This window comes from Onychostoma macrolepis, chromosome 22 (genome assembly GCF_012432095.1).
Source record: "Onychostoma macrolepis isolate SWU-2019 chromosome 22, ASM1243209v1, whole genome shotgun sequence".
Classification (NCBI taxonomy): Eukaryota; Metazoa; Chordata; class Actinopteri; order Cypriniformes; family Cyprinidae; genus Onychostoma; species Onychostoma macrolepis.
In genome coordinates this window covers 34657557-34673543 of record NC_081176.1, presented here as the reverse complement: position 1 = coordinate 34673543, position 15987 = coordinate 34657557, and the positions used below count along the sequence as shown (strand labels likewise).

Genomic DNA, 15987 nt, shown 5'->3' with positions numbered 1-15987 from the left:
GGCTGTAACAACTCAGTTAAGTACATTGGGGCCAGATTGTGAAGAGATTTAAAAACAAACAATAGAATTTTAAAATCAATTCTGTACTTTACTGGAAGCCAATGAAGTGAAATTAAAACCGGTGTAATACTCTCATATTTGTGCTTTCCAGTAAGAAGCCGAGCTGCTGCATTCTGGACTAACTGCAGACGAGAGACACAGGACTGAGAAACACCAATGTACAGAGAATTACAGTAGTCAAGCCTAGATGTAACAAATGCGTGCATTATGATTTCAAACATCCGTGATGATAGAAATGATTTCACTTTGGAGAAGCCGGATATGATAAAAACAGGACTTAACAACAGAACTTATCTGCTTATCAAATTTGAGGTTATTATCAAACCAAACACCCAAGTTTCTGACACAAGTAGTGCTGTATGGTGACAGAGAAGTAGTTTCGAGATCATATACACTTTTATCATTGGGACCAAACATGATGAATTCAGTTTTACTCTCATTGAGGCATAAAAAATTTGTTGCAAGCCAAAGTTTCAGTTCTTCCAGGCAATCCAAAATGGGCTTAATGCCATGTTTATTGCCACGCTTTAAGGGGATGTAGATTTGGGTGTCATCTGCATATAGATGGAAAGAGACCCGTGCTTGTTAAAAATAAGCCCTAAAGGAAGCATATAAAGTGAGAACAATACTGGACCAAGAATCGATCCTTGTGGTACACCAGATTTTAAATGCATCTCAGAGGAGAAATGGTGCCCAATGTTGACAACATATCTCCTACTGGTAAGATATGACCTAAACCACTGTAATACTGTGCCCCGTAAACCAACACATGCCTCAAGACGAGATATAAGAATATCATGGTTGACCAGATCAAAGGCAGAGCTAAGGTCTAACAAAACCAGAGCTGTAAACTGGCCAGAATCCGTAGTCAACATGACGTCATTTAAAACTCTTAAGAGGGCAGACTCAGTGCTGTGACAGGATTTAAAACCAGACTGAAATTTTTCATAAATAGAATTATGAGACAAATAAGATTGGAGTTGATTTGAGACAATTTTCTCTAATATTTTTGATAAAAAAGGCAAATTTGAAATCGGACGAAAATTAACCAGCAATGTCGAGTCCAAATTAGGTTTTTTAAGATGTGGTCGCACTGTGGCAAGTTTGAAGTCGTGGGGGACAGTCCCAGTTTGGAGACATTTATTGATAATAGACAACAAATCAGGACCAATAGTGTCAATGATCTGTCTAAGAAAACGTGTTGGAATAACGTCCTGAGGACACATTGTGGGTTTCAGGCTAGACAGAGTTTTGATTAAGGTGTTCAGGTTAATAGACTCGAAAAGAGACCAGGTGGAACCAGAGTATAGGACATCAACCAATTCATATGACGGCATTGATACAGCAAACATGATTCGAGAGATCTTGTCATTAAAATAATTAGCAAACTTCTCACACAGAGAGACAGATACCTCGGAAAAAATGTTAACAGCTGGATGGAGTGCAGATTCAATAGTAGAGAATAAAATATTTGGCTTGTGGCTATTTTGTGTGATTAACTCTGAAAAGTATCTACACTTTGCAGCCTTGGCAGCTCGCTGAAATGCAGAGAGAGAGTCACGTAAGATTTCATATGAGACTTGAAGCCTGTCTTTTTTCCATTTACGTTCCGCACTTCTACAAGTCTTCCTAAGGGAACGAGTGGTATCATTATGCCAAGGTATTGAATTATGTTTGTGTTTTTTCATCTTTAATGGAGCAATAGTGTTTAAGATATTGGAGCAATTATTGTTGAAAACACCAAGATGCTCGTTAACATCCAGGTGACCGGTAAGAGTAATCATATCCTGGGTAGCACCTAATAATTCATACTTAGAAGCAAATTCTTTACTTGAGCATTCTGTAAATATACGAGTCCAACATGGCAATGATGATTGACTTGGAGTATTTCCATCAAGAGACACAGAGAACAATATGGGTAGATGATCAGATATGCCAGCGTCCACAATTTTTATATCCAGCACTGACACACCACGGATAAAATCAAGTCCAGAGTATGTCCTTGAGCATGAGTAGGTCCAGATACCCATTGCACAAAGTCAAAAGAATCAAGTAATCTAAGAAAGTCTTTGGATAGTGGTTTGGAATCACAACAGACATGTATGTTAAAGTCTCCCAGTATTAAAATCCTGTCGTAACTGGTGACGATTTCACTCATAAATTGAGCAAATTCATTTAAAAATTCCCTATTTACGTTAGGTGGTCGGTATATGACTGCAAAACCACAGGGTTGACTAGTGAAAGTTGAAACAGCATAACCTCGAAACAACTATGAGTCCCAGTTGATAGACTGCGACAGAGATACGAGCCTTTAAACACTGCCGCCAAGCCCCCACCTCGACCAGATAACCGAGGGAATTTAAAAGCTACAGCCCTGAGGCACCAGCTCAGTGAATGGGCTTAAGTCTCCGGGTTTAATCCAAGTTTCAGTGATACATAGGGCGTCCAGCGCGTGCAGGGTAAAAAGTCATTTAATATAAATGTCTTATTTACCAGAGAACGGCGTTGATCAAAGCCACGTGAAATGGCGACACATCTTCCTGGGGTTGCGAGATCTCTGGGTCAATCGAAGGTTGGAAGCATTTACTCCACCACAACGAACACGCGGAAGGAAGCGGCGCAGAGAGACAGGGCCAGGGACAGCAGGGACAACAGGTCGAAGCCATCGATACGTTGAGTCCAGCGATCGCCAGTGAGGATATAATCCGCGTATCATCCCAGGCCCGGTAGACAGTAAAACAGCAGAGGATCTCAACCGAACTGCAACTCCAGCACGCTTTCCTCTTTTTCGCCGACGCTTTTTCCACGGCAAGTCTGTAACATGCCGGTACTGATGTGAAGAGAAGTAGGAATAGGTAGGCGGCAGAGAAGGTTGAGACGCACAGGTGTCGGTCCTGGCTGTTTCAAAAGCCATTCGAATGTCCATAAGTGTTTGGCGATTATACACCAACGCCATTTTACAGCCAGTAATAAAAATAGACATAAATAAAAACATAAGTACTAAAAACAACAAAGACGGGGAGAACAGCAGACGGCGTGCCAAACACAGAGGCGCCATCTTCTGATGAAAATCAAAGAAAGATGTAGATGGTGTGGCTGCCGACATCTGGGGGTTGACCGATGGAGACAGAGCTGGTGGATCCGAAGGCGCAGACGGAGGACCGATGGAGTTTTACTTTTCTTCATCAAACAGACTTCAAGAATCAGCGAATGAATCTCAACAATGGTGACAATCAACATAACGCTCCATGTTGCAGTGCATTCTGGGAGCACCAATCAAAACTCATCCATGGCTCCCAGCATGCAATGCGACATGAATAAATTATGCAGCAGTCTTGTTTTGCTATTTTGTTGTGACTTTTAGTAGCGTGTTTTGTGATGTTCACAGTTGATCCGTTTGTCTGAATATGTTGATTGTCACCATTGTTGAGATTCATACACTGAGTCTTGATGTCTGTATGATAATACAGTTTTAAGCTTGTAGTGCCGATTTACTTTTGAAAGTCTTTCAGATTAATCTTAAAACTGATGGACCAAGCTTTATATTTTATGTGAACAAAACCAAAAATTTTAACCAATCAATGACGATGCTCTAAATGAAATCAATTATGAAAGTCACTAAATGCTGGTGATTTCTTTACTGAAGTCTAACCATCAACAACCGCTTGCTATAACTAACATGTCTAAACAAACACACAGTTATGGCAGCCAAAGTAATTGTAACGTTTTAAGTCAAGGGTCAAGAGCCCAACTAAAGCAAACACTGACCTCGATAATGGTAATTCAAACAAAACTAAAACATCAACATCTAAAGTCAATCTGGTTAGTAACGTGTGAAGCTGGTGATGCTGTTTATGGAGTTGTTTAATCATCCTCTGCTGAGATCTTGAGAGATTTAATGTCTTCTTTTATCTTGTGTTGATTTCATCTAAGGCTGTGGCTGAAGTCAGTTGTAGTTCTTGTATTTCTGTTCGTCTCGTCTCTTTTTTCCGTTCTTCTTTTTCTTTCAGTGGTTCAGTTTGTTAACAGCAGGTGTTCTTCATTAATGCTCAATCATCACTCAATTACTAAACTAATTATCTCATTAACTTTAACACTGCTTCAGTGTTACTTTTTAACACTCTGAGTGTGGATTATATATACACTGGGAGTGTTGATTTAACACTGGAGGTTTTACTGTGTATTGCTATATTTTATAATTAATTTCACAGTTCCCCCAAAACAATTTGAATTCTGTCATTACTCACCCTTAAGATGCTCCAAACCATCTAAGACTTTCGTTCATCTTCGAAAGAAAAGTGGAGATATTTATATGAAATCTTTATGTCCCTCCGATGAAAGATGATTCACCAAAGATGTTCACGTTTCAAAAAGTTAATTGCAAAAAACTTCGCTAAAGTAAGCCATATAAATTGCATGGTTTCCTCCAAGTGCTCTAAAGATACACGATCGATCTATATAATATAACTGTTTCACGAGTTCGCCTGCCCATTCAGCCCTGCCAGATAATGGTAAACAAACTTGGCTTGCTGTCCACAAAGTAGGCTCGAACCAGAGGCTCGGCTCGAGCTCCGAGTAAGAACCCCCCCTCCCATGATGATACGGTGTGGATGAAAGAGAAGGGATTTAAAGGAGGAGAAGGGGTGGTGGAGGGATGCTGGAAGAATAGTCGCTTGGACAGAACAATGACTGCTGCTTATATACGGTCGAAATGATGATTGGCAGGACTGGATGATTAGGCTCCTCCCGAACCTGCGTTGTGAACTTCATTTAAATTTAGACTTATATTCACATTCAAGGGACATTTGCACGCACATCACATTTGATTTACGAAGTTTGCCGGTGCGAGCTCATTATCATAAGAACCAATCAGGTGTCTCTGGAACCAATCAGGTTTAGTCAGTGTGTTGTTTGAATTTAAACACAAGTAAACATAAGATTTTTTTTTTAAAGCATTTCAGATATGATTTTGAAATCCTTGTGGGAATTTCAGTAGTAGCTTATTAATGTATTAATGTATATTAATGTATCATGTAATGGACAACAGCCTAATCAACCAAAGTATAATGTTTTAAGTAAAACTGAACAACATATTAAACAACATATTTTAAGTATTGCAATGCTTAATAATAGTTGACAAATGTTTGTACATTGTAAATGTTAAAAAATGTTTTTCAAATATCGTACTTTTCCAAATATTAAAATTATAAATATTTAAAATATATTGCAGTAGGCCTACACATGGTTATAAAGTACATTTAAAAACCCACTAAAAGTGTAATCATTTTGTTATGTTCTTACTCAAAGTAGACATAAAATATACTTTAAGTAAGAGTAACATAAGTGTGTTTACTGTAAATACACTAAAACATCACTAACAGTATGCTTAAGTTTAGTATATTCCTTAAAAGTGAAACTAAGCATATATTTATTACCAAAGTATTTCTTGTATACTTTTTAGAAATACATTAAAAGTATGCTTGTGTTTAGCATATTTCTTAGAAGTGTAACATACAAATAAATTGTGCTTAAGTATATAATTTTTTTTCACTAGGGTAGTCCTCTCTCTCTCTCTCTCTTTTCAGGAAATCTGAGGATTGTCCTCCTGGGTAAAACTGGTTCAGGAAAGAGCGCAACAGGAAACACCATCCTGGGCAGAGATGCATTTTTGGAGGACTTCAATCCAGAATCAGTTACTCGAGATTGTGAGAGACAAGACACAAGAAAAGGCTCAAGGACCGTCAGTGTAATTGACACTCCTGGGGTTTTTGACACATGGATGGGTGAAAAGCGTGGTATGAAATCAGACAAAGTGACTGATGAAACACTGAAGGCTAAAATAGAGAGGTGTCTGGAGATGTCTGCTCCTGGTCCTCATGTGTTCCTGCTGGTCATCAGACTAGATCAGAGATACACAGATGAAGAGAAGAACACAGTCAAATGGGTTCAGCTGAACTTTGGAGAAGCAGCGTCACGCTACATCTTTACTCTCTTCACTCATGCCGATTATTTGAGGAAAAAAACACTGAAGGATCATATAGAAGAGAATGAAGATCTACGACAGTTTATTATCAGTTGTGCTGGCAAATATCACTCATTTAACAATGAAAACAGAGCAAATCAGGCTCAGGTCACAGAACTGCTGGAAAAGATAGATAAAATGGTGGAGAAAAATAAAGGAAAATACTACACTCATGCCATGTATAGACATACCCAGAGAAAAGTCATCTGGGAAAAATTAACCAATGTCTTATACAGTAATGTTAGAATAATATTAGCATTCATAGTAGCATTAGTCACAGTAGTAGTAGCAATCGGTCATGTTATTAAAAAGAAATCACAATTTGGTGTTGAAAACCATTAAAAGCTTCTTACTTGTTATTCAAATAAGATGTATTTGCTTCACAGATGTGCCAGTTTTAGGAAGACTGACATTGTCATATGAAATTAGGGTCTTACTGCAAGAGTAAAAAAATGTGTTTTAATAACACTGTTAACTACTCCACTGAAGGTTTTTGTTATCAATTAAAAAATCTGAATTTCTTACTGCAAAATTTTAAAACAAAGTTTTACAACAGAAATATTAATTGATTTATTTATTGATTATTTTGTGTTTATTTTGAAGAAACAAGCAAATTATGGCAATGCACAAAGAACATGTTTATCACATTTAAACAAATGCACATATTCTGGAAAAAAATGAAAGACATTTTAAAAAATTAACAAATAATTGCATTGACAAATGCTGTAATTTGAATGAATGTTTGAAAATGGTCATTGTTTATACCTGCTAATAATATAAAGCAGGGCTGAACTGGCATTAAAAATACTTTGGAAAAACTAAGTCCTTCTCGCCCTCGTGTTTTGATCAAGTGGGGAGTGGTGGAGGGACAAAAACTGGACATATATTTTCTGAAGAAAATGTGATTGGTGCTTGCCATGGCATAACTCAGTGGAGAGAACACAAGGAGCGGGAAAGCACACTACTATCAAATGCATTCGACCTGAATTACCGTAGTAACACACATCGCTTTCACTTATTGATGACATCATACCCTCGGCTGGCAGGCATAGTAGATTCTGCCATTGTCGTTGCCAGGGTAGTGTACACACGTGTGGGGCAGAGACATCAAATTAGGGGCGAGGTCCTGTTGGGGTATGGGCGTGTTTGTTTTGGTGCTTTCAAATATCAACATATTTTGGCAAAATTTGCTGAGTGCATCTTTAATTTCATATCTGGTTGCTAGGGTGCTCTAAATGGTTGCTAGGGTGTTGTTAGGAAGTTGCCAGGGCAATACCTAAAGCCTGCTGATGGATTGAGTCAAAAGAGCCCACCCATATGTCTCTACAATGTTCAGATCAGGGCTTAAAAAAAAAAAAAAAACGAAGACAAAATGCAGTCAGTTCACTCTGAGCAAAATGATGAGAGTCTTATAGTCTGGTATCTTGCGTTTAGTTATTGCCAATACAGCATCATATTTTATAACAAGATTTTGGTAAAATTAATTAATCGAAAGGAAAAACTGTCAACGTGTAACCCCGGTTAAATGAAGCATAATTGAAGGCAATTATTTAATTTATTCACAGTTTAGTAACAACATATTTGTCTAATAAAAGTTGAAAAGAAATGTAGAAGTTATTGAAGAACATTTAAAAATTAGTCAATTTACCCTATTTAGAAGATTAGTTGTTGACCAATGAGAGCTCTTTGTCGTTGCGCGCCCTACATGGCAACGAGCATGCGCAATGACAGAAGAGACGAGCCAGACAGAGAATACGTAATCTGATCTTCGCGATCTAATTTAAAGAAATATAGGTTAAAAATCCTCCGAAAAAGTGTACGAAAATATTATAATTAATTTTCGAGCTATCCAGTATATGAAGAAGCCGACTGAATATTGTTGAGTCACATTTTACTCGGTGAGTCAGCATATTATAATCAATGGTAAGAAGAATGTATAAAAACTCCATAATAAGATGCAAAATGGATATTTAGTTGCAGTAAACCTTGTTTATTTCCCTTATTCATTTGTATTTCGATCTAGATATAAATGTCATAGTGAACCACGTGATTTTTGTTCATTGCAGTTCACCCACGCCATTGTTGGTCACACGTGCCTGTGATAGAGAAGCGCCTGTTTAAGAGCAAAAACGAATACAGAGGTAAAGACTGATATCATTTCTTGTAAAAATGATATTTATATGTGTTAGTTTAATTTTATTATTACAATCTAAGTGGTTTAAAAATGTGGACATAGTGACTGGTGTGGTTATTACTTGTTCATTTCCGTTCACTGACGCCATTGTTGGTCACACGCAAATGTGTGTAAGAGCCTGTGTAAGAGTAAAATCGATTATAGAGGTAAATAACTGATATATCATTTCTTGTAAAAATGATATTTGTATGTGTTCTTGTTTAATTTGATTATTTCAGTCTAAGCGGTTATAGTGAACCGCATGGTTATTTTTATTTCTTCTTCTTTGTGTTTTTTTTCAGTTTTTCTTCTTGATTCTATGGATTCGTGACATTCCTGTGATCTTCTGTGACATCCTGTGAAACTTCACATTTGATGGTGAGCCAACCAAATCTGCTATAGAGGAAAACGGACGACACATCATAAAGAAGAGGACAATATCCTTTCTTTCAATTAACAGCCTTGCTTTATGAATGCAAGACGATCCCAAATCTAAAGAACTATTAAGTTCCCTTCCTTGAGGGAATTGATAAAGAACGAGAAAAGAGAAGAAACTGATCAGTACCTTACAGAACATTGAACTATTGATGGTGTATGGTTACCCATAACCCATTTGATTGACACTGAAGTGTTTATTGAGACAGTTGTGATATTTTGAGAGAGAAGTTATATCTTTTATTCATATCTTTTTATTTTTAATTTTATTTCTTTCTGACATTGAAATGACCGGTCCGTGTATATTTTTGGGGTAAAAGAAGAGAGAAGATTATTTTGGTTATTATTTCCACTTTATATCAAAAGGTACAATTACATTCCAAGTTCAAATTTAACAGACAGTCTGTTGTTTCTCACCACAACCCGCCATCTCTTTTACGATCTCTAAATCTTCTGATAAATTCAATTCAATTCTATCTGCAATAACAGCAATTAAACTATTGAATTAATGCAAATTTAAAATCTACAATTTTTACTTCAACTGTTACAATATCCCGACTTCAAGCGCCTCATCTACCACTTCTCAAAATGAAGACACTAACCCGTCTAATAGGAAAAAGAAAGACTCTGCTACAGATACGGAAGATTTGTTGACTACTGATGTGGAGGTTAGTGTCTTACAATCCATCGACAAGAAGTTGGATTTGCTTGAGGCTGCACATTTGGAGATAAAAGACAATAAATCCAGCTTGAATTTTGCATACAATCAAATTGAACAACTTCAAGTAGAAAATAAATCGCTGCAGATTTCAGTTGCAACACTTACTAAACAAGTTGATACTCTCACTTCTGAAAATAGAAGAATCAATGAAACGCTACTTGAAATACAATCTAGGTGTAAAAAATTCCACTGGTGGTGAGCAAGTAAGAACCCAAGTGCAGCTTTTATTAAACAAAAGTGATATCCAAAATACAAACAAATGTGACTTGACTTGAACTGACTTGAACAAACTTGGCATACACAAAAAACAAGAACTCACCAACAGAGGTACTAGGGACAATAGTCGATGAAAGACAATGGCAACATGAGGGCTATAAATATCAAACAAAAAGGGTCACATGACACATTCCAACCAATGAGGAACAAGACACATGACTAGGACAACTGATCAGAACATGACACATACACTAGGCAAAAATACATGAGGATTAAGGGAATAACATGACTAGACAGGAACCATGACTAAACTAAAAAAAAAAAAAAAACATAAAAACATGAACATGAAACAAAACCCAAAACAGGCGTGACAGATCCCCCCCCTCTATGGGAGGCTCCTGACGCCCAAACGTAACACCCAACCCAAACAACAAAAAGACCAGGAGGGTGGAGGACTGGAGGTGGTCCAGGGGGTGGAATGGAGTGCCAGGCCCATTAAGTGGAACCGGACCTGGATCATAGCATGGCAATGGACCAGGACCATGGGGCAATGGCAGACCCGGGCCATGGAGTAGTGACAGACTGTGAAACAGTGGAGAACCTGGGCCATGGTGCAGTGGCAGACTGTGGAAAAGTGGAGCAGGAGACCACCAGGTCAGAGCTGGCGGAGCAGAAATCCAGGGCGGAGCCGGCATTGCTGAAGACCCCCACAGTAGAACAGACCGGACCAAAGATCCCCATGGTGGAGCAGATGAACACTTCAGTGGAGCCAATGGCGCAGGGTGGATCAGGCAGGACTGGAACAGAGCGCATATAGAGGTTAACAATGGTCTCTATGACCATAACAGGACAAGCAGAGAGTTCATGGATGACCCTCTTGGTGGTGACAGGAGAGACAGTGAGTCCATGGACAGGAGAGGCCTCTGAGGCAGATTCTTGGACAGAAGAGGCCTCAGGAGTGCAGTGTGCAGCCCACACACTCAAAATGGCGACAGTAGACAGTGGCATGCTCGCCAGGCTTGAGTGTGTTGAGGCTGTGAGGCTTGAAAGTGTAGACAACACTGGGATGCCAGCCACTCGCACTGACATCAGAGGTAGATCCATCAGTCTGGCAATCGATCTCATCAGTCCTGGCCCAAGCTCCTGAGGATGCACTACTATAGCCCCCCCCCAAAAAAAATTCTTAGGGGAAACTTGCATGGCGTCCATGGCATTACGGGGTTCTGGCAAGGTGGTTATGGCATGACAAGGCTCTGGTGTGGCAGCCATCTTGACTGTAGGCTCTGACATGGCAGTCAGAATAGGTTGAGACTCAGGAGTAGCAGCCTTGACATGATGAGTTTCTGACGTGATGGCCGTGGTGGCCATCTTGCAAAGAGACTCTGGGCTGGCGGCCATCTTGCGAAGAGACTCTGGGCTAGCAGCCAGCTTGCGACGAGGCTCTTGAGTGGCCGGCATGATGTGAGCAGGCTCTGGCTTGGCAGATATGATGCGAAGAGACTTTGGCGTAGTAGATGTGACGTGAGCAGGCTTTGCTTGGCTATTCTAAAGTGTTACCAAATATTCAGTTGTGTTAAACTTCAAATGTTTAATATTCAAGTAAAAAAAAAAAAAATCTAATTCAGAACTATGTTAAATGCCACATAATATTCAGTTTGATTAAATGACACTTGTCAATAATTCAAATTCGATCCTCAACAATAATTTTTGTGATGGGAGTTTTTACTGTGGTGTTACCCAGCATGCATTACAGCATGTAGAGTTTTGTTGGTTGTCACCATTGTTGAGATTCATATGATGGTCCTTGATGTCTGTGTGTGTCTAAATAGCACAAGTGTTCAAATATTTATGTGCGTTACATGCAGTAGATTTCAAATTAATTCATTATAACTATTAGAGCAACAATTTCCTTGCATGCTGTAATGTCACAGGATTGATTATTCAAAATCTAAACATATAAATAAAAAAAAAAGAAAGAAGTTATTTTTGATGTAATCAGGCCGGCTATAAAAGCATAGCTGATCACTGCACAGTACTAATCTCTCTGCTTTACTCTGCCATATTTTTGTTCCACCCATGGACTCAGCAGCTGATTTCACCAGAGGAGGAACCAAGTCATTCCTTTCAAGTCACAATGAGTCTCGAGTCAAATCCCAATTCATCAAATAGTTAAAGTTAATGAGATAATTAAGTGACAAATTAAATGATGATTGTGCATTAGTGATGAACACCTGAGGATCAGATGTTGATGTTTTATTGGTTAAAATGATGCCACCATCATGGAGATCAGTGTTTGCTTTAGTTGGGCTCTTGACCCTTGGCTCTTGTGTTAGATCTCTCTCTGTAGTAATGCATGTGTAGTAATGCAAGTAGAGAAATCAATGCTCTACAGTGATCAGATAATCGCCATGAGCTGATTTGATTATGTCCAAAATAACTGTTGTTTTCTTGTTTCATTTATGTGTTTAGGTTTTGCGTAATCAACCCTGTGACAATACAGCATTCACGCAGAGTGTTTCTCTAATAGTTACAGTGAATTAATTTTAAATCTATGTAACGCATACAAAAATTTCAATTCCAGTAGTGGTTAGACACACACAGACATCAAGAACCAGTATATGAATCTCAACAATGGTGACAATCAACAAAATGCTTCATGCGTCATACAATATACATAGAATAATTATTCATACACAATATACATACAATAATATACAATATACACTGCTGAGAATCATATGATAAATGTCCATGTCTAAAAGCCTAATCTTTTAAACAGGATTTGCTTTTCTTAATAGGAGTTCTTTTAAAACAAGAAAGATTTAAACTAAGAACGCTCATTCATCAAAAGCATAAGCTAATCTGCTACTTCAAGGTTTGATTCAGCATTGCACATGTGTGCTGTGAAACAATATTGCAATTGCTTAAAAGCAAATTTCTTTGAGTTACTAAAAGGCTCAAGAGCCCAACTAAAGCAAAAACTGACCACAATTATGGTGGCGATGTTTTTTTTTTCTTTCTTCCAGTTGATTTCATTCAAGGCTGTGGCTGATGTCAGTTGTAGTTCTCGTGTTTCTCTTTTCTTCGGTGATGTTGATTGGTAACATCAGGTGTTCATAACTAATGCTCAATCATCATTTATTTAGTCACTTAATTATATCATTAGCTTTAACTCTTTGAGGACTTGGAATTTGACTTGAGAGTTGCTTGTGACTTGAAAGGACTGACTTGGTTCCTCCTCTGGTGAAATCAGCTGCTTAGTTCATGGGTGGAACAAAAATATGGCAGGACTTTTACTCTTTGGCCCCTGCACTTTCCACCTCTGTTAATTGTATAATTTTTCTTTTGACAAAAAGTGAAAATGGGTCCCACAGACCCGAACACCATACAAGGGTTAAAGGCAGTTACTGTGTAATTGCTGATGCAGTGAGAATCTCTTCACCACTTTCAATTACATGTGCATGTGTGCTGCTGTTATCTGCAACAGAGCTGAGTTGAATGATTTTTGAAAGGTTTTGCTTAATTGTAAGTTCTCAGTACTAATATGTTCACATTACCTAAGCATTATAAATATTAGTTTATAAACTTGAACAGCGTTTGGCCAATTTAAGGCAGCGGTTTCTGCAAACGAAAATATTACCTTTTTAATTTAGTATTTTTTACAGTAACATGCAGTGAAGTACTGTAAAATTAACAGTAAATTACTCGCAACTAAGTTTATGGGACATTTTTGTTTACAGTGAACTTTATAATGTGAATTCACAGTAAAACAAGAGCAGTAAATTACTGTGATGCTAGCATCATTCTACTGTTCTTTCACAATCATTTGTAAGAAAATCACCCAGAATGCTTTGATTTCACAGTACATTTCTGACTACACAACAAAAAGCTCAGTGTTAAATTAACTCTCCCAGGAGTTTGAGTCCACACTCAAGAGTGTTAAAAGTAACACTGAAGCAGTGTTATGCTGAGATCACACAGCACAACTATCTGGGGTAGCATTCAGTTGCTGCTGTGTTCACACTGAACGATGGATCGGCGACAGGAGGTTACACAATGCAAGGGGCCAGATTGCTAATCCACGTCTACACACCTTTTACATCAATAGATGAAGGAAATCAAAGTATAATTAATGTAATTTGTTTTTAAGGATAGTATTAACTAGAACACTTGTGCAGTTATGCTAATTCAGAAGGGAAACTTTGTTGTCAGTTGACAGCAATATTACCCCAACAAGCCAATGTAAACATCTTAATTGCATTGTCTGTAAATTTGCAACAAACAAATGTACTGAGGTCTTACTTTTTATTAGTGGCTTACAGAACATTCTCAAAACAACCTAAGAAGACAGTTAAAAAGGGTTTATTAAAAAAATATATATTTACTCCAAATGGTACCATATGACCGGGTATCTGCAGGATTTTTTAAATAGAATTTAAAATCTTCAAAGACCTTTTTATGACTTAAACTTCACATTTCAGTCTTTAAAAAAATTTTCAACAAAATATATATATATATATTTAAATAATCAATTACTTTATTAAAATCACCAACAATTAGGACTTTATCTGCAGCCAGCACTAACTCAGATAGAAAATCAGCAAATTCTTTAAAGTCTGTACGATACTCTGGTGGCCTGTATACAGCAGCCAATACAAACATCACAGGGGATTTATCATTAACACTTGTTTCTTTGGGTAACGTTATATGAAGGACCATTACTTGATTATACTTGAAACCCGATCTCTGAGAAATACTGAAAATATTGCTATAAATTGTAGCAACACCTCCCCCCTTTACCTTTTGGACGCGGCTCATGTTTGTAACAATCTTGGGGGGTAGACTCGTTTAATGTAATGTAATCATCTGGTTTTAGCCAGGTTTCTGTCAAACAAAGCACATCTAGTTTATGGTCAGTGATCATATAATTTACCATTGCCAGCAGCCATATCACCCTGTAGCCCAAAACTGGTTACCCACTGAAGCTAAGCAGGGTTGAGCCTGGTCAGTACCTGCATGGGAGACCTCCTGGGAAAAACTAGGTTTCTGCTGAAAGAGGTGTTAGTGAGGCTAGCAGGGGTGCTTACCCTGTGGTCTGTGTGGGTCCTAACGCCCCAGTATAGAGACAGGGACACTATACTGTAAAAAGGACCGTCCTTTGGATGAGACGTTAAACTAAGGTCTTGACTCTCTGTCGTCATTAAAAAAATCCCAAGATGTCCTTCGAAAAAGAGTAGGGGTGTAACCCCGACATCCTGGCCAAATTAGCCTATTGGCCTCTGACCATCATGGTCTCCTAATCATCCCCATACACTGATTGACTTCATCACTCTGTCTCCTCTCCACCAATAATCTGGTGTGTGGTGGGCGTTCTGGCGCAATATGGCTGCCATCGCATCATCCAGGTGGATGCTGCACACTGGTGGTGGTTGAGGAGATTCCCCCTTTTATGTAAAGCGGTTTAAGTGCCTTGAAAAGCACTCAATAAATGTAACTAATATAAATGTATATAAATGTAACTAATTATTAATTATTATTATTACAAAAAAGTGCTGGTCGCACTTTATATTAGGTGGCCTTAACTACCATGTACTTGCATCAAAAAATAAGTATAATGTACTTATTGTTGTCATATTGTATTTCAAAACACTTTTGCTGCTATTGAGGTGGGATATGGGTAAGGTTAGGGACAGGTTTGGTGGTATGGGTAGGTTTAAGGGTGGGTTAAGGTGTGAGGGATGGGTCAACAGTGTAATTATAAATGTAATTACAGAAATTAATTACAGATGTAATTACATATAGGTATTTTTAAAATATAAGTACAATGTAAAAACATGTATGTACACAATAAGTGCATTGTAACAAATGATTAATTTAAATGTAAGTACACAGTAGTTAAGTCCACCTAATATAAAGTGGGACCCATGTGCTTTTGTAGAAAGGGATCTAATATTAAATAAGCCAAGCTTTATCATTTGTTTATCTGTTTTATATCTGTTTTTTATTTGTTGAACAATTAAAGGGGTCATATGATGCGATTTCAAGTTTTCCTTTCTCTTTGGAGTGTTACAAGCTGATTGTGCATAGATAAGATCTCTGAAGTTGCAAAGACTTAAGTCTCAAAACCAAAGAGATATTCTTTATTAAAGTAAAGACTCTGCCACGCCCCCCTAAAACGGCTCATTCAAACACGCCCCCACATGTCTACGTCACGATGTGGAAATATTTGTGTAATGCCACCCAAATGTTCACGCAAAGAAAGAAGGCGTGGTTTCAGTAACCGCAGTAGTGATGCAGCCATGACAGGGAGACACTGTGTGTTTCTAGGCAAAAGCAAAAGCACTTTATTTGGCCTTTCGA

General features: G+C 38.0%; 2 protein-coding genes across 4 annotated transcripts in view; one reads left to right on the top strand and one right to left on the bottom strand.

Moving 5' to 3' along the window:
- LOC131530798 (GTPase IMAP family member 9-like) overlaps positions 1 to 9228 on the top strand; it is a 37151-nt gene extending 27923 nt beyond the window's left edge. Inside the window, exon 2 of one of the 3 annotated variants that reach the window (XR_009268487.1) lies at positions 8558 to 9228. Coding sequence is in view for 1 of the 3 variants with exons in the window: in XM_058761266.1 (XP_058617249.1) it covers positions 5646 to 6424 (779 nt within the window). In the remaining 2 variants the exon portion in view is untranslated. Of the gene's footprint in view, positions 1 to 5645; positions 6841 to 8557 lie in introns of those variants that run through there. The other 2 variants (XR_009268485.1, XM_058761266.1) reach the window with 2 other exon arrangements.
- LOC131530790 (gastrula zinc finger protein XlCGF8.2DB-like) overlaps positions 1 to 15987 on the bottom strand; it is a 30116-nt gene that overhangs the window by 2992 nt on the left and 11137 nt on the right. The window lies entirely within an intron of this gene.